The sequence below is a fragment of the Bos grunniens genome, chromosome 4, assembly GCF_055505025.1.
Source record: "Bos grunniens cultivar Pamir isolate PY7600 chromosome 4, Bosgru_T2T1.0, whole genome shotgun sequence".
NCBI lineage: Eukaryota > Metazoa > Chordata > Mammalia > Artiodactyla > Bovidae > Bos > Bos grunniens.
Window position 1 is genome coordinate 62,969,885 of NC_141168.1, and position 19,354 is coordinate 62,989,238.

Genomic DNA, 19,354 nt, shown 5'->3' on the forward strand with positions numbered 1-19,354 from the left:
CAGTTAATGACACTGCAATAACAAACAAATAACCTAACACTCTTCTATATTGCAAATACAGCAAGAAAACAATATACTCTATATGACCCCCAAAGAAGGAGGTTTATATAATTGTGTAGCAACTTACCCAGTTGGTATGGACTTAAAGATAGTTATAATCAAAGTGGATGATTCTTTATCCCAGGATAACAATAGATTTCAGAATTTTAGGAGACTATAATTTTCTGAGACTAAAATTTTAAATTTAATCTTAAGATATACAGAATTGATAGTAGAAGAAGTTCCACAGTTAAAGAGAAATTTAAGAGAACTGTTTTACTAATGAAAAGATTCTGAGACTAATTTAGAATAAAAGAGAAAAAATGCAGTTCTCTATGACTATATTTAAGGCACCTAAAGGAATGCAGGTTAAAAAATCGAGAATCATTGAAATACTAATATTTGTAATTTAGAATCTTATACAAAAAATACAAGAATTTCACCTGGAAAAAACTACCAAGATTTTTTAAGGCTTTAGTCATATTTACAAACAAAATCCATAGTTCTACCCCCAAAATGTATCTATGTACAAATAAAACATCCTGAAACTATTAAAAAAAAATCACCAACAGGAATAAGCCTTACTTTCTACATGCAAATTTCTTATCTCTACAAGGCTTCCTTGTTAATTGCTACTTTAACTATTCATAATCAATTGCTTAATTGTTCTTATAGAAGCTTCCTTCCTCTTACCAATATGTCACTGGCCTGTAATCATTTCTAGCACTGAAGTCATATCAACGTATTTGTTAATACTAGACATTTGCTTTTGTGATAGCACTAACAGTATCTAATTAAATCCAAGCTGTTAATGCAATGCTTTAAAGTAATTGTTATGAATTCTTTAAAACAAAAGGACAAACTGTGTTAATTTTACCACAAACAAAATATGAAACTTGCTAATTCAGTGTGTTTCCCAAACACAAATTTTACAACCTGATGAATCACTATCACAGAGAGGCTGACATTAGAATTTATCAGCAAGGCATGCTCATACATCACAAGAGGTTTCAGCACCATGGACAGAGCTTTTTAAGAGCCAGGCTATTTATCAAAAACATAGGAGCTGAAATATGACCTAATAGGATGCAGGTACTGTATAGGTCAGCAAGAACTTGCTTAGGTGCCTTGTATATGTCTATCTGCATGAAGAACTATAACAAACATATGGGGAAGCTGAGAATCCATTTCAAGCTACATTTTTCTTAGAGAAATTGCAGTAAATACATACTCTGAATAGATACCTTACAGTGAGCACAGAAATGAAGTATTTCTGTTACAGGTGAATAAATACAGATGCTCAAAGCAAATCATGATCCTACTTCCTTGCTCAAATTTTAATCTAATATTCAGAAAATCAATTTTTTTCATTTGATCTAAAATGTTTTATTTATCACATGTTGATATAGGAACTTAATTCTATTACTGCTCTTAATACACATACACACTAGCCTAACACCCTCCTCAGACTAGTTAACATCAAGATGTCTGTCTACTTACCATAAATTATTTCAAAGCACAGAAACATAGATAATTATCTTTCCCCTGTTCTCAACATACATTGATTGCCCAAGAAATATGAGGAAGTTAAATTCAAGAAGGTAAATCTACCACTGCCAAAATGGTTATGTATTTTATGAGGAAGACCAACTTACCCTATCCACTCTTATAAAATCTTACAACAGCTATGAATAGCATTTTCATAGGTTAGCCTTTTACATGAAAAATTAGAAGTGATAGGTGAGTAACCAATGAAGCAAACAAAACAACTAAAATTATATATCCCCTTTAAAAAATGTTCTCACAGCTATCACAAGTAGCTGAAAAGAATTCTCATTGTATATGTAACTATCAAGAATATCTTTAGGTTCACCACAATGCTGACTTTCTAGGAGATGGGGATTTACTAATAGTAATTATATTGTGGCTACATGTTCTTTGATTCATTCTCTTTCTGTATCGCTGTAAATTGCCAAAACAAATTCTAACAAATAAGTAAAATGTTTTTTTTTCCCAAAAAATATGATTATCACAGGCAATTTAGAATATCAAACACCCCAAATGGTCATTTGGGAATAAATCTAAACAAAGACTAAAATGATTTTCTCTTTAAATGTTAGTATTTTCACCCTTAGTTTTGCAGTCTAATCATTATAATATTATTTTACCCCGACAGATGAATTGCTAATTAGGCTGTTGCTTAGAAGCACGGCAGTATTATACTGGAAAGAAATAGCCATGAATCAAAATCAAAAACAGCCTAGAATCAAAATGCTATCATCAGTATCATGGAAGTCTGGAAAAAGAAAGAATCTGACTCTAATTTCAACACAATAGTGACCACTTTTCTGTGTTAATTTGAAAAGTGAGAACTTGATCTATTGTTAAGGCTGACCACCAAATTAATTTATATTATTTCTCTGAGGCAAGGGAAAAATAAAACACTGTTTATCCACAGAAATACAATGGAAAAATCTGAGTTAATTTTTATTGCCATGGTCCATATATCCACTAAAGTATCCAAAATTAATATACAAATTTTAATTCCAATTAAAATATTAAATTATTAAAATACTTTAAATTCCAATAAGTATTAAAATACAAACTTTAAAGAATAGTCTATTAAAATATAGATTATTACCAAAATCTGGCCTAAACATTCCATTAATGATATAGCAAAGGTCCTCTTGAATTGACTAAGAAGCATTCAGCATTCCCAAGTGAGAAGACACACAAAATTTTGAACACATGAAAAGGATACATTTCCTTTTTATTCTTACTGAAAATAGACAAACCCATATAGACATGAATTTACTTACTCTAGTTCAGTTACACATACATCAGAGAACACTTAGCTTATCTTCAAAACAAGCCATATGGTCAATATCAAATAAGGGGTTAGGTATATCACAGATACATTGATATAGCTTTCTCTTAAAAGTAAAGTGAGGTATTTAAATAAGTAATGACTTAAGAACAAATTTATCACATATAACTTCAATATTAGTGTAATATGGTCCAGAATAACAAAGCATAAAAATATGAATTGTGGCTGACCTCAGCAAGGCTTTCAGAAGGATGAACTGTTACAGCATTTGAAGTTTTCATAGTGGTTAGTGTGTATATCTGGAGAAGGCAATGGCACCCCCTTTCCAGTACTCTTGCCTGGAAAATCCCATGGATGGAAGAGCCTGGTAGGCTGCAGTCCATGGGGTCGCTATGAGTCGGACACGACTGAGCGACTTCCCTTTCACTTTTCTCTTTCCTGCATTGGAGAAGGAAATGGCAACCCACTCCAGTGTTCTTGCCTGGAGAATCCCAGGGACAGGGGAGCCTGGTGGGCTTCCGTCTATGGGATCGCACAGAGTCGGACATGACTGAAGTGACTTAGCAGCAGCAGCAACAGCAGTGTGTATATCTTTACTAATTCTGAGACATCTTCAAGAAACTAATGGAATTCTGTGATCATTTTAAGAAAAATACAGCTTCTCACTAAAACATATGGTTCGGTGTCTGAAGGTATTGATTCAACGTTCGGTTGTGATATTCATTTACAGTGTTTACCAGCCTCTGGAACAAATAATGGAGTAAACCTTGGACATAAGTTGACACTCCTAATCCTAGAAGAGAGAGAATCAGACAGTAATAAAATAACCTCTCTGTCATCTGTGGTAACAGATTCAAGGTTGATAAAGACAAATAGTTCTTAAACCAACAGAGGTATCATTATTACAGGAATATGATCAAAGAGTTTACCTTACCTGCAGGTCAAGAAGCAATGGTTAGAACCAGACATGGAACAGACTGGACCAAATTGGAAAAGGAGTACGTCAAGGTTGTATACTGTCACCGGGCTTATTTACCTTATACACAGAGTACATCATGTGAAATGCTTGGCCAGATGAACCACAAGCTGGAATCAAGATTGTCGGGAGAAATACCAATAACTCAGATATGCAGATGATACCACCCTTACGGCAGAAAGTGAAAAACTAAAGAGCCTCTTGATGAGAGTGAAAAGGCTGGCTCAAAACTGAACAGTCAAAAAATGAAGATCATGGCAACTGATCCAATCACTTCATGGAAAATAGATGGGGAAACAAGAGAAACAGTGACAGACTTTATTTTCTTGGGCTCAAAAATCACTGCAGATGGTGACTGCAGCCATGAAATTAAAAGATGTTTGATCCTTGGAAGAAAAGCTATGAGCAACCTAGACAGCAACTAAAAAGCAGAGACATTACTTAGCAAAGGTCCATATAGTCAAAATTATGGTTTTTCTAGTAGTCATGTATGGATGTAAGAGTTGGACCATAAAGTAAGCTGAGCACCAAATAATTGATGCTTTTGAACTGTAGCGTTGGAAAAGCCTTGAGAGTCCCTTTGACCGCAAGGAGATCCAACCAGTCCATCCTAAAGTAAATCAATCCTGAATATTCATTGGAAGGACTGATGCTGAAGCTGAAACTCCAATACTTTGGCCACCTGATGTGAAGAACTGACTCATTGGAAAAGACCCTGATGCTGGGAAAGATTGAAGGCAAGAGGAGAAGGGGATGACAGAGGTTGAGGTATTTGGTATCACCGACTTGATGGACGTGAGTTTGAGCAAGTTGCAGGAGTTGGCGATGGACAGGAAAGCCTGACATGCTGCAGTCCATGGGATCGCAAAGAGTCGGACATGACTGAGTGACTGAACTGACTGATGTTCAAAGACACCAAAAGAGTTCTTCAGAAGAATACTATATAACACTGAAGTTCACTATCAAAACTGGGATTAAAGACAGATATCTCTGGTAAATAATGATTACAGGAAGGAGTCACATGTTTAAGAAAAGAAACAAAAATCATGTCTAGAAATAACTTTTTAAGGTTTCTGGAATTCCCATCCCTGTTTCTTAGGTAGCTGCCAAACAAACCAACATTCATATACTGATATGATTTTCATATTAAATTCCTTATTTTATTAGAGTTTAGAAAACATATTTATATATAAAATATATTAATTTATATGATTATGTGATTCTAACCAACCCAAACCTGTGAGTATAAAAGAAAGAACCCTTCAATAGAGAAAAGAATCCACCTGCAATGCGGGAGAACTGGGTTCAATCCCTGGGTTGGGAAAATCCCCTGGAGAAAGGAAAGGCTACCCACTCCAGTACTGTGGCCTGGAGAATTCTACGGACTGTATAGTCCATGGTGTCACAGAGTTGGACACGACTGAGCAACTTTCAACTTCACTCAATAGAGAAAAGATTAAACATAGAACAAAAATCATCTATTTCTTTCTCTATCAAAATCCTTATATGTATGCATTCATAGAGATTTAATAGGCTGCATTGAAAAATTCAGTTACATCAAAAACAACTGTGTCAGGGTAAGGGAAGTTAGGTTTTTCAAACAACGGATTATGTGCATCTCAGATCAGACTCAGGCCTGAAATCACAATGTGATGCTTGAGATATTTTCCTGGCAGATATAATGTATAGCAACTAATGGAAATATCATTAATAACATCATTGCATTTGAACAGGTATACATTCATAGTCCCTTGAGTAGAAAGATAAAAACTGGAAAGGAATACCACTTACTGAATGGTGAATATGTACCAGACTAAAAATGTGCTATGGTCATAATAAATCCACTCTGGATCTAAAGGGGAAGTGGTGTGGGGAAAATGAACATTTACCATCTTTCTGTGTATCATGCATACTGACGGATGTACAGGCTCACTCTCCTGCTGTGTCTCCATATTTATGTTCCTCTGTCTCTGTCTCTCTCTCACACACACACATATTTACATTAATTCAATTTTCATGAAATACTTGTGGGTTCAGTGCTAACACTCCCGCTTTATAAATCATTCTCAGATAAGTAAATTTCTTTCCCAAGATAATAATGATATAGACCAGAAAAAAATAAACAAAAGATGCGATATCATGTGAAAGAGTAACAGTCAGATACTTTTCTGGCATGCCATAACTCACAAAAATAACTCAAAGGTGTTATTTTGAGGAGGGACTATATATCAATAGTACACCAGATTCATTAATTGTGCTTATCATCTAACTATCTCCATAAATATATTCATTTTAATATTCCTTGGAGAAGGCAATGGCACCCCACTCCAGTACTCTTGACTGGAAAATCCCATGGATGGAGGAGCCTGGTGGGCTGCAGTCCATGGGATCGCTAGGAGTCGGACACGACTGAGCAACTTCCCTTTCACTTTTCACTTTCATGCATTGGAGAAAGAAATGGCAACCCACTCCAGTGTTCTTGCCTGGAGAATCCCAGGGACGTGGGAATCTGGTGGGCTTCTGTCTATGGGATCGCACAGAGTCGGACACGACTGAAGTGACTTAGCAGCAGTTCATATTCCTATCGCGGTTTTTGCATGAGCAATTGGTGTAAAGGGCTCCAATTTGCCAACTGTGTTACTGCTTGCCAAAGATAGACTGTGAGCACTGGTTTATCAACCACACATACACAAACAAAAACCCAAAGACCTGTATATATTCTTATAAATTAAACTATAAAATCAGCATATTCACTAAGTTCTCACTGGCTGAAAGATACTTCTGTGGCTTTTGTTGTTGCTTATTTGTTGCTAAGTCATGTCCTACTCTTTTGTGACCCCATGAAGTACAGCCTGCCAAGCTCCCCGTCCATGGGATTTCCCAGACAAGAATACTAGAGTGTGTTGCCAATTTCTTCTCCAGGGGATCTTCCCGACCCTGGGATCAAACTCGCATCTACTGCTTGGCAGGCGGAATATTTACCACTGAGCCACTTGCAAAGCCTGAAAGGTAAAGGACTTTCCTATAATTATTTCCATGCATCCATTTCATGATCCTATGTACAGTCCTCTTTTTCTATCCCATTACAGAAAAGCACAGAATAGTCAGTTACCTGTGTTATCTGCTTTCTGACTCTAGCTTAGGTTTGTCATACATGATAACTCAGACAACACCACCCTTATGACAGAAAGTGGAGAAGAACTAAAGAGCCTCTTGAAATTGAAAGAGGAAAGTGAAAAAGTTGGCTTAAAGCTCGACATTCAGAAAACAAAGATCATGGCATCCGGTCCCATCACTTCATGGGAAGTAGATGGGGAAACAGTGGAAACAGTAGCTGACCTTATTTTTTGGGGCTCCAAAATCACTGCAGATGGTGACTGCAGCCATGAAATTAAAAGACGCTTACTCCTTGGAAGGAAAGTTATGACCAACCTAGATAGCAGAGACATTACTTTGCCAACAAAGGTCTGTCTAGTCAAGGCTATGGTTTTTCCAGTGGTCATGTATGGATGTGAGAGTTGGACTGTGAAGAAAGCTGAGCGCCGAAGGATTGATGCTTTTGAACTGTGGTGTTGAAGACTCTTGAGAGTCCCTTGGACTGCAAGGAGATCCAACCAGTCCATTCTGAAGGAGATCAGCCCTGGGCTTTTTGGAAGGAATGATGCTAAAGCTGAAACTCCAGTACTTTGGCCACCTCATGCAAAGAGTTGACTCATTGGAAGAGACCCTGATGCTGGGAGGGATTGGGGGCAGGAGGAGAAGGGGATGACAGAGGATGAGATGGCTGGATGGCATCACCGACTTGATGAACGTGAGTTTGAGTGAACTCCAGGAGTTGGTGATGGACAGGGAGGCCTGGAGTGCTACGATTCATGGGGTTGCAACAAGTCAGATACAACTGAGTGACTGAACTGAACTGAACATAATTCTGACCCTGAAAGGAGGTACATATAGAATAAGGGGTAAATCTTTTCAACTTTCTGCCAACATCCCATCTTCATGTATATTGATGCCATAAACATCAGCAGCTTAGGGGTTGTAAGTAAATGGACTCTGACAGAGTTCAGTTTAGTTTTGCTGGACAACTTGTAGTCTATTACAAACCTCTGGTTCTGAGGAGTTCTAACATATGAATTAGGATTTATGAATTGGTTCTGAGGAGTTCTAATAAAGAATTTGTTCTAGGGGATTAAAAACTACTTAACACAGATTAGGTAACATGGATTGTTTGTTGATAAATGGGGCAGCAAAAAATATTAAGCAAAAACTTGACACTATCAATTTTAACCATGAGATTAAAATCTTCGTATGTCCATTTATGAAGTGGATCTTCTGTATGTCCCAGTGGAAGAAATAAAGTGATTCATTAAAACAAGTGAACACTGTATAGATTAGTGAGCTTCTATGGAATTAAATTCAGATGCAGATTTTATATGTGGAGAAGTATCTCAGAAATTCAATGAGTACTAATTGTGCTTGCACATATATCACAGTCATTATGCTGAACCACGTTTTCATTTTACAGATAATACTCCATTTTGATTTTCTTTTTTAATGAATCATTTTATGTAAGAACTCCTTTGCTACTATAACAATAGCAAACTTTCTATACAGAGAAGGTGTGGCCCATGTTTTCATTCATATATGAATCTTACCCATGCACTCTTCATTATTGAGGATCTGCTATGTGCCAGACATGGTATTAGCTACTAGTGATGCAATATTGCCTATGATAGACAAATTCCCTGACATTATAAAACTTATAGCCTATAGGTTGGAGAAGGAAATGGCAACCCACTCCAACATTCTTGCCTGGAGAATCCCAGGGACAGAGGAGACTAGTGGACTGCCATCCATGGGGTCACACAGAGTCATACACGATTGAAGCAACTTAGCAGCAGCCTATAGGTAGATACCAACAAATGAATCTGGTAATTGCAATATAGGTTAATAACATTATGATAGGCATGGGGATATCTTACACATACGTTGGGTATGAATTATTATAAAGAAGGCAAGAAAGGGTTCTAACAACTAAAACTGCCTTTACACAATCTCCCAATTAAAGAGTGGAGGAATGTTGGAAACAGGCCAGGGACAGTGTAAAGATCACAACAGGCTGAGGATTTTGAATAGCAACAGCATGCTAAGTAGCTGGGAGAAAGTTCTAAGAAGGAAAAAAAAGCTGGAGCTAGCTTCAAAAAGATAGATGAAGATATGGGTTAAAAAAAAGAAATTAAACTTTATTTGGTACCAAACATGATGGAAACTAATATTCTGGGGAAAAAGCTTTGGCCAAATTTAAAACACCGGAACTAATCTGTAAAGTTACAAATGTTAGTTTTGCATGTTTCACTACTCTCTCCCTCTATAACAAAGCCACAGTTTCTCATTCAATGCCTTTCTTAGTCCTCCATAGTTGGGAATACTGAGAAGATGTGGGAAATAAAAGAGAAAAGGAAACAGAGATACAGGAACATTCCCTGTACCACTCCTCAGTTATCCCTAATCTGAGACCATACATATACACACAGTGTCTCTCTCAAGACACAAGCACACACTCAGGCACACAGCATTCATGTTCAGAGTAAGTATAGTCCATTAGATGCAAGGTATCCTATTTTCAGATATTTTAAAAAAAAATACACCTCTGAAATTAACAAAGGGTCAAAATGTTACTCCAGATCTCCACTGTTTCCCTAAAGAGCAAATAAATGAAAGACAGTTTTATACACAGAAACCCATGTAATGTAAAATTAGGGTTTATTTGTTTGAATTTAAGAACAATACAGTTCTATTTCCACTGTCAGTTGTATTTCTCAGAAATTTCACAGATATGTTACATAGAGTTTAATAAGAATAAAAACAGATGTAGGAACACCAGGAAATAACAGTGGTCTCAATTCAATGGATTATGTTTTCTACCATATCATTCATAGTTCTAACTGGATCTCATAGATATCACTTTCCTCAGATAACATAAAAAGGAATTACTCTCTTATATGTTTCCAGTTGAGACTGTGAACTCAAAATAACTTAAAGTAAGAAAGAGCACTGTAGGTAGAAATACTGACCTACATGAATTGGACACTCATTCTACAACTGAGCACTCTTAAGGAGAAAATTTTATGAAGATCGTCTAATACAAGTCTCATCTATATTACTATAAAAGTGAATTATGTCAATAAATTAAAGTTCAACCTTGAAGATGTACTTAAAATTTAAGAGGAGGTAAACATTAATAGACATAGACATAATAAATATAAAATATATGCATTAGCATAAAATTTCAGAAATAGTTTTGCTATTAAACTTTCTCAAAAAGGTTTTGGGGAACTGTGATACAAATACTATTAAGTTTTCAATCCTTAAACATCTTTTGCTTGAAAACTTTGTTGGAAGTTTTTAACCTGAAAATGAGGGGAATATTCCAAATATAAAATAAAATGGGTAAAAACACATCTACCCTCCCATGGTATGTTAAGTATTTCTGGGTATGCCCAGAAAGACTTCCACAACACTCTGAAGTGAGCTCCTAATTATGACGAGGACATCGACTCACCATGGTAAAGGTGTCTGTTTCATTTCACTCTGGTATGGTTAACAGAGAAGAGACATATAGCCTTTAAACAAAATGATATTAAGTGTAATGACAGAGTGATGTCTGTTTTGTTGATAAGAGTAAACTCTGCCCCAGTGCTAGCCTGTAGTACTCAGGCCAACTGTTTTTCAGTGGGAATACTCGTGCTGGGTAACAATATGTATGTGGCTCAGCACAAACTCTCATCTCATTCTGGAAAAAATAAGTCAAGTTTTAGTTTCACTGAAATCAGAAAGTATGAAATACTAGAAGCTTTATGAGATCAGTAGCCCCAGATGTTGGAACTGAAGTTACAATATATTTATGAAGATATCATAAACCTCTGATTACATATTTGTCAAGTACTTTTTAAGACATAAGATATTTTCATGTGTATTATGAATTATATGTATTATGTATATTCTAGCATTTGAATATATCATCCACAGCTACTCTGATGTTATAAAAATTATGCTAACCTACTTTGATAAATTATTGGTCCTAGCAATGGAGATATTAAATAAAATTATTATCAAACTTGCAAACCCATTGCATCTTTCCCCTGATCCAAACTGTTAAACACCTGTTAAACACCTGTGGGTGCCTTTCATAGTGGCAATGGGCTTATAAATAAATATTTTTGCTATAGTGGGAAAAGCCAACCCTATGATCTTTAAATAATCCAGTGTCAGAAAGGAGTTTTTATATTAAACCTCTCCTAAATATCTCCTTGATTTGAAATTCCAAACTTATAATGTCACATTATTCTTTAAAATATTTTAAACTACATAATTTTATATTATTTACTTTAATATGTTTTATTACTAAAGTATCATGTAGTTATTAGTTATTATATAAAATCAAAAAATTCAGAAAAGAGAGCCACATATTCATGTCTCCCTCTTACAAAAACCTGTCATTCTATTTTTCATGAAGTTTATAGCATCTCTGACTCTACTATCTTGACTTTTAGTACAGACTAAAGGTGCCCAGACACGACTGAGCGACTTCACTTTTACTTTTCACTTTCATGCATTGGAGAAGGAAATGGCAACCCACTCCAGTGTTCTTGCCTGGAGAATACCAGGGACAGCAGAGCCCGGTGGGCTGCCATCTATGGGGTCGCACAGAGTCGGGACACGACTGAAGTGACTTAGCAGCAGCAGAGGTGCCCAGACTGGAAAAGTGCCATGAACAACCTCCAGTCTCAGGATGAAAGATGACTTCACTGCTCATTCCATCATCTCCTCACCCAGCCCCCACATCTCCCAATGATATGATTGACAGATGTTACCATCCTCCCTATATCAGTCCCTATATAGCAGCCTATTACATTTTTGTCAAGCTTTAGGAGTAAAAAGTTTTTTATGCTCATGTTCAACTGAGAATTCCCTTCTTTCTACTTTTTATCAGTTTTATTTTAGGAAGCAAAAAAGGAAAGAATTTAATATATGTATTACAGGGCAGCCCTGCAAAGCTGATCATGCTATCATGTCCTATGTGTTCTTTGCTCCACACTGAAGAAATCTATGTCCTTAAAGCTATTCAGGTCACTCTATTATGGAGATGATACAAGTTATTAAAGTCTCTCTTAAAATATAGTACCAGAAACAGAACATGACCATCTAGATGTTCTAAGCTATCTTCATTTAGTTGGGGAGCAGTATTACTAAATTCCTGCATTCGTCTCAATTGAGAACAGTGCTGATTCTGTGTAGATAAGGGTCATCATTTCTGAAGCCAAGTCTGGTAGTTAGCAACACCACCAAAACACCATCACCAGCATTTGGTAAATGCTAAACCTTAGCAGAGGTATAAACTAATGAATTCCTATGAGGAAGATATTATCAGCAGCCAAATTTTGTATATAGGTGGGGACATTCAGGCTTAGAAAATTTGACTTATCAAGTCTTTACTAGTAAGTTTCATTGGGCAGTGGTGTGAGGGATTCAGTCTCCATGTAAGAGCAAACTGACATTGTCAGCTTGGTATTCAAATCCTGAAAGATGATGCTGTGAAAGTGCTGCACTCAGTATGTCACCAAATTTGGAAAACTCAGTGGTGGCCACAGGACTGGAAAAGGTCAGTTTTCATTCCAATCCCAAAGAGAGGCAATGCCAAAGAATGCTCAAATTACCACACAACTGCACTCATCTCACACGCTAGTAAAGTAATGCTCAAAATTCTCCAAGCCAGGCTTCAGCAATACATGAACCATGAAATTCCAGATGTTCAAGCTGGTTTTAGAAAAGGCAGAGGAACCAGAGATCAAATTGCCAACATCCACTGGATCATCGAAAAAGCAAGAGAGTTCCAGAAAAACATCTATTTCTGCTTTATTGACTATGCCAAAGCCTTTGACTGTGTGGATCACAATAAACTGTGGAAAATTCTGAAAGAGATGGGAATACCAGACCATCTGACCTGCCTCTTGAGAAACCTATATGCAGGTCAGGAAGAAACAGTTAGAACTGGACATGGAACAACAGATTGGTTCCAAATAGGAAAGGAGTACATTGAGGCTGTGTATTGTCACCCTGTTTATTTAATGTCTATGTAGAGTACATCATGAGAAATGCTGGGCTGGAAGAAGCACAAGCTGCAATCAAGATTGCTGGGAGAAATATCAATAACCTCAGATATGCAGATGACACCACCCTTATGGCAGAAAGTGAAGAGGAATTAAAAACCTCTTGATGAAAGTGAAAAAGGAGACTGAAAAAGTTGGCTTAAAGCTCAACATTCAGAAAACGAAGATCATGGCATCCGGTCCCATCACTTCATGGCAAATAGACGGGGAAACAGTGGAAACAGTGTCAGACTTTATTTTTCTGGGCTCCAAAATCACCGCAGATGGTCACTGCAGCCATAAAATTAAAAGACGCTTACTCCTTGGAAGGAAAGTTATGACCAACCTAGATAGCATATTCAAAAGCAGAGACATTACTTTGCCAACAAAGGTCCATCTAGTCAAGGCTATGGTTTTTCCAGTGGTCATGTATGGATCTGAGAGTTGGACTGTGAAGAAAGCTGAGTGCCGAAGAATTGATGCTTTTTGAACTGTGGTGTTGGAGAAGACTCTTGAGAGTCCTTTGGACTGCAAGGGGATCCAACTAGTCCATCCTAAAGGAGATCAGTCCTGGGTGTTCATTGGAAGGACTGATGATGAAGCTGAAACTCCAATACTTTGGCCTCCTCGTGTGAAGAGTTGACTCATTGGAAAAGATTCTGATGCTGGGAGGGTTTGGGGGCAGGAGGAGAAGGAGATGACAGAAGAGGAGATGGCTGGATTGCATCACCGACTCGATGGACATGAGTTTGGGTAAACTCCGGGAGTTGGTGATGGATAGGGAGGCCTGGCGTGCTGCGATTCATGGGGTCGCAGAGTTGGACACGACTGAGCGACTGAACTGGAATGAACGGTAAACTTTGGAATTTATCATATAAACTGATATCATCTCTTAGATAAGAGTCACAAAGGAGGTAGTAAAAGTAAGTATTATGATAACTTAATTAACATCAGCAATTATCATGTCAAGTTAAAAACAGTCACAACCTAAAAGTTGAGAGTTGTTTTATTCACTGGAATTTTTAGGACTTTAAGCCTGGGAGACAGCACCTCAAGTGACCCTGAGAGAACTTTTCTGAGGAGGTGGGGGAAGGGAGTCAAGTTATATAGAAGTTTGTAGCAAAGGGCAAGTAGTCTGAGTATCAAAAGTGTTTTGTGAATTAAAGAAAACCAGATATCCCAACTTAAGGAATTTAGCACTTTTCTATGTATAGGTAGCTGCAGAAGCCTAGGCTCACTGAAATTATGCCTTTCATATATTCCTTTCACATGTATCTCAGCTGTCTGGGGCCAGGATCTTGTGTTTTTCACTTCCTGTGTCCCTCAGTGCTCACCACGGGGAGTGGCTGCAGCCGGGTGGCCGCCTCATCAGAGGTATTGTTCTCCATCATGGGTGCCCTTAGGACTCAGGAAGTCACATTTGGAGGGTGGATATCACTGAAGACTGTGACATCCTTGTGTACTCATAAGGCAGGAATACTGCATTTCTCAATCTTAAGAGCAGAAAATTAAGAATCTCTGTAGTTAGAAATAGTATTTTATTGATAGCATACTTTTAGAAGTAAAGCCTGACACAAACTAAGAAATTGAAAATATGAACAGAGCAAGTGTACCTCCTTGATGCCATGGTCATTAGAGAAACTGATAGAATTACAAGACTTTCAGTCACCACAGAAAAGACAATCGCCAAAAGAAAACTAATGAAAGGTATTCTGACAGATCATTGTTATTTCATCGCTTAACTTACTTACAGCAATCTAACCCAGTCATGAGTTAAGAGGATACTGAGGAAGAAATTATAAATGAGAATAAGTAAAGTTGTTTTTGTTTAGCTATTGACTTCTAAACTTGTTTTTAACTGTGTTCCATATTAAAGTAAATATAATACATTATGACACACACATAAACAAAATGTAAGTTTCATGAAAAGAATTTGAACTGTGCAATTCAAACTCAGTATATTTTCTATTCTAGTTCTTTTTTTAATTAAAAAAAATTTCTGAATGATTATTAACTGATTTTCAGTTCAATTCAGTTCAGTCACTCAGTCATGTCCGACTCCTTGTGACCCCATGAACCGCAGCATGCCAGGCCTCCCTGTCCATCACCAACTTCTGGAGTTCACTCAAACTCATGTCCAATGAATTGGTGATGCCATCCAGTCATCTCATCCTCTGTTGTCCCCTTCTCCTCCTGCTTCCAATCCCTCCCAGCATCAGAGTCTTTTCCAATCAGTCAACTCTTCACATGAGGTGGCCAAACTATGGGAGTTTCAGCTTTAGCATCAGTCCTTCCAATGAACACCCAGGACTGATCTCCTTTAGGATGGACTGGTTGGATCTCCTTGCAGTCCAAGGGACTCTCAAGAGTCTTTTCCAACACCACAGTTCAAAAGCATCAATTCTTCAGCGGTCAGCTTTCTTCACAGTTCAAGTCTCACATCCATACATGACCACTGGAAAAACCATACCCTTGACTAGACGGACCTTTGTTGGCAAAGTAATGTCTCTGCTTTTGAATATGCTATCTAGGTTGGTCATAACTTTCCTTCCAAGGAGTGTCTCCTAATTGCATGGCTGCAATCACCATCTGCAGTGATTTTGGAGACCAAAAAAATAAAGTCTGACACTGTTTCCGCTGTTTCCCCATCTACTTCCCATGAAGTTATAGGACCAGATGCCATGATCTTTGTTTTCTGAATGTTGAGCTTTAAGCCGACTTTTTCAGTCTCCTCTTTCACTTTCATCAAGAGGCTCTTTAGCTCCTCTTCATTTTCTGCCATAAGGGTGATGTCATCTGCATATCTGAGGTTATTGATATTTCTCCCAGCAATCTTGATTGCAGCTTGTGCTTCTTCCAGCCCAGCATCTCTCATGATGTACTCTGCATATAAGTTAAATAAGCAGGGTGACAATACACAGCCTCGACGTACTCCTTTTCCTATTTGGAACCAATCTGTTGTTCCATGTCCAGTTCTAACTGTTTCTTCCTGACCTGCATATAGGTTTCTCAAGAGGCAGGTCAGGTGGTCTGGTATTCCCATCCCTTTCAGAATTTTCCACAGTTGATTGTGATCCACACAGTCAAAGGCTTTGGCATAGTCAATAAAGCAGAAATAGATGTTTTTCTGGAACTCTCTTGCTTTTTCCATGATCCAGCGTATGTTGGCAATTGATCTCTGGTTCCCCTGCCTTTTCTAAAACCAGCTTGAACATCTGGAATTTCATGGTTCATGTATTGCTGAAGCCTGGCTTGGAGAATTTTGAGCATTACTTTACTAGCGTGTGAGATGAGTGCAATTGTGCGGTAGTCTGAGGATTTTTTGGCATTGCCTTTCTTTGGGATTGGAATGAAAACTGACCTTTTCCAGTCCTGTGGCCACTGCTGAGTTTTCCAAATTTGCTGACATATTGAGTGCAGCACTTTCACAGCATCATCTTCTCCGTTTTGAAATAGCTACCAATTGGTTATAATTTGAATTGGAAAAACATTAAACACCTCCTAGTACCCATGGTTAGAAATAAATCATAAATGAAGAATTATTACGGAATTGACATTTAGCTCCTCTTTTTATAGTTATTAGTTCAAAGTTTAATTTTGTTTCTTCAGTCAAGATAATAAGGGAAAAGGAGAAGAGAGGAAAAGATGGCAACGCAGCTATTGAAAGGTTGCTATGCGAAGAGATGGAGGAGGGAAGAGCAGGTTATGGTTACATATACATTGAGGCTCAGAAAAGTTTAATAACTTGCCCAAGGAAAGGTTGGGCTTAAACCTGAACCAAAGTTTGTAATTTTACATGGATTAAAGAATAGTCTAGAGGAATATAGTTAATATTTCTAAAATGTATCTGTCTGATAATATTGTACTAAAAAACTCTTAAAGGGCAGGAAAAAATAAATCTTAAAATAATTAAATCAGTATATTACCAGATAACCTTCATATAGATTTCTAAAAAAGAATGCATGCTGGTAGATTCCCTGGCTATCCCTGGCAGTGTTTTCCTGAGGTCCATTCTAGGAGGAGTGGTACATTCATTTCCTTGCACTGCCATAAGAGAGTACCACACAGCCGTCTCCTCTGTGTCTATACCCAGATCTTCCAGTTTCTCCTATGAAGTATCAGTCATTGGACTAATCTGATTACATCTGCAAAGACCTTATTTACATTTACAGGTACTGGGGTTAGGATTTAAATATATCTTTTCTAGGGACACAATTCAATCCACTACAAGCAGATGGAAATGGATAAATCTAGGATGTGAACTAAATAACTCTTGTCAAAATTTTAAAGTTGTAAATATATAGGGGGTAGGTTCAACTTTGAATGGCAATAGGGTATGGGTAAAACACTGTGAAAATTAATCTTGGTTCTTGATAACTTTTACTACAGTATGACAAATATGCAAACCAAAATAAAGTTCAATTAATTTTCAAGAAGGATTTATTCTATGTTTAATTTATATTAATTATCATGCTGAAAGAGCCATTCAGATGCCTTAATAAATTTTTTTTCTGTTTTAAGTAAGGAATTTTTAAAATCTTTGTTTATTCAGTTGCTGATCATCCATTTCACCATTTCCTAATCATGGCAAAAAAAGAAAAAGGTCTTAAGCTAGAATTACAATTTTCCATCATGCAAAACAAAACTTATACAAAACACTGGCACGTAGCTTTATATACTTAGGAAGATCAATTTTTTTTTCCATTTCACTTTCAGACCACATTGCTCAAAGTAAGAAAAGGCAAATGTAATCAAGCTTGATAAGCCAAGACACAGGCAAATGATAGGAAAAAAAAATTTGATTTGAGGAGTAAAGATATTAAATTACCACCTCAATGCTGTGAATAATAAAAGCACAGAGTCAAAAACAGTTCAGTTTCTTAAGACCAAGAGGTATTTCAACAGCTTTCCCAAAGATCAGAAGTCAGTGTTGAAATTTTGTTAGAACTTTAATATGAATGAGTTAAGAAATTATACTTTTAAAAATCTCACTTTGAAATACAGTTGGAAAACAGATGGATTCACTGCACCTTTGTATAAACCTACTTTAAAACACAAAAATGTACTCCATTCATTCTTTTCAATGTATTTGGTGAATGTGGATAATGTCATATTGCCTAGAGTAATCTTGATGCCTGTGTTCTGTTGGAGGAAACAGGATCCCTCTGGCTAAAGGTTTTCCTTTGCTTTTGTCTGTTCAGCACTAGCACAAGTAGGGTGACAGTCTCATAAAGAAAATACCCAAAGGCACTCACTTTACCCAGTGACTTGGCATCTCTCCAGCACTGATACTTCATGCCCTACATTAACGGCTGGTGCCAGAGGACCAAAGAAAGAGGGAAATAGTGAGCCTCTCTGTTTATTTGTGGTAGGTACTTTTTATTACTTGGCAATATAATTCATTGCTCTTTATATAAATGCTAACCCATCTTAAATTTTAATAGTCATCCATAAACAAACAAATGATATCACTTGCTCCAAGTTAGGTGTAACTTATAGATGGAAAACACTGCAAAGTGACTTGCAGTAAATTAAAATAGTCCAGAAGGAAAAATGGAACATAGCTAGAAAAAGATGAGAGATAAGAGATAACTTACTTGTAAAACCCTTTAAGGCAAAAGAGAACTGCTTGCATCTATGTTTTAGGGGGAAAAAAAATCTTGAAAGTTAGGATGCATTCAAGTACCACAAATATAGAAGAACATACCATTCTGCTAAATACATTTTAGCTGATATGGTTTTAAAAATGGAACTCCATCGAAAACTTTATGTAAATTTCTATTTGGCTATTGTGAGGGGGAAAAATGAATACAATGTTCATTTGATGTCAAGTATTTCATGAAAAGGATAAATCTGGTATTTTCATCTTTTTCCTATTTACATTATACACTGAAGAAAATTTTTTGGAACTGAGTTAATAAAAGGCTAAATTAAGACAGAATTTTAGTGCTCTGGGAACCTCAGCAGCACTATTACCCAGAGGCAAGAAGCCTAAATGATTCTATAAACAGGTAATAAACCATAACAATGGCCAGAGACTGGGCTAGGTTGGTATTTCTTTGTTCATTGGTATTTACTAAGAAATTAAAATGTTAAAAGCTTCAGGATATACAAAGATGAACCAGATACATACTTGCCCTGCAAGAGTTTAGGAAATTATCTGTGGTGAGAAAAACTATGCAGGAGGAAAGACAGGTAAGAAATACTACAGCAATTAAGTAGCTGCCAGATATATTTGGTGAAAATTCCAAGGTAATAGTAATTAAACTGATCCTGATACGCAAGATAACCATCTCCCCTATCTGAAAACTTGTTCTTTTGTAACAGAAGACACATAAAATAGTACCTGCTCTCTTTAAATCT

General features: G+C 36.9%; 1 protein-coding gene across 15 annotated transcripts in view; it reads right to left on the bottom strand.

Annotated features, from left to right (window-relative positions):
• Nucleotides 1-19,354, bottom strand: part of IMMP2L (inner mitochondrial membrane peptidase subunit 2) — a 958,924-nt gene that overhangs the window by 507,126 nt on the left and 432,444 nt on the right. The window contains exon 5 of one of the 15 annotated variants that reach the window (XM_086396594.1): nucleotides 3,572-3,659. The exons of the other annotated variants lie outside the window; for them this stretch is intronic. Coding sequence (XP_086252720.1) covers nucleotides 3,587-3,659 — 73 coding nt within the window. The 3' untranslated portion in view covers nucleotides 3,572-3,586. Of the gene's footprint in view, nucleotides 1-3,571; nucleotides 3,660-19,354 lie in introns of those variants that run through there. 15 annotated transcript variants of the gene reach the window in all.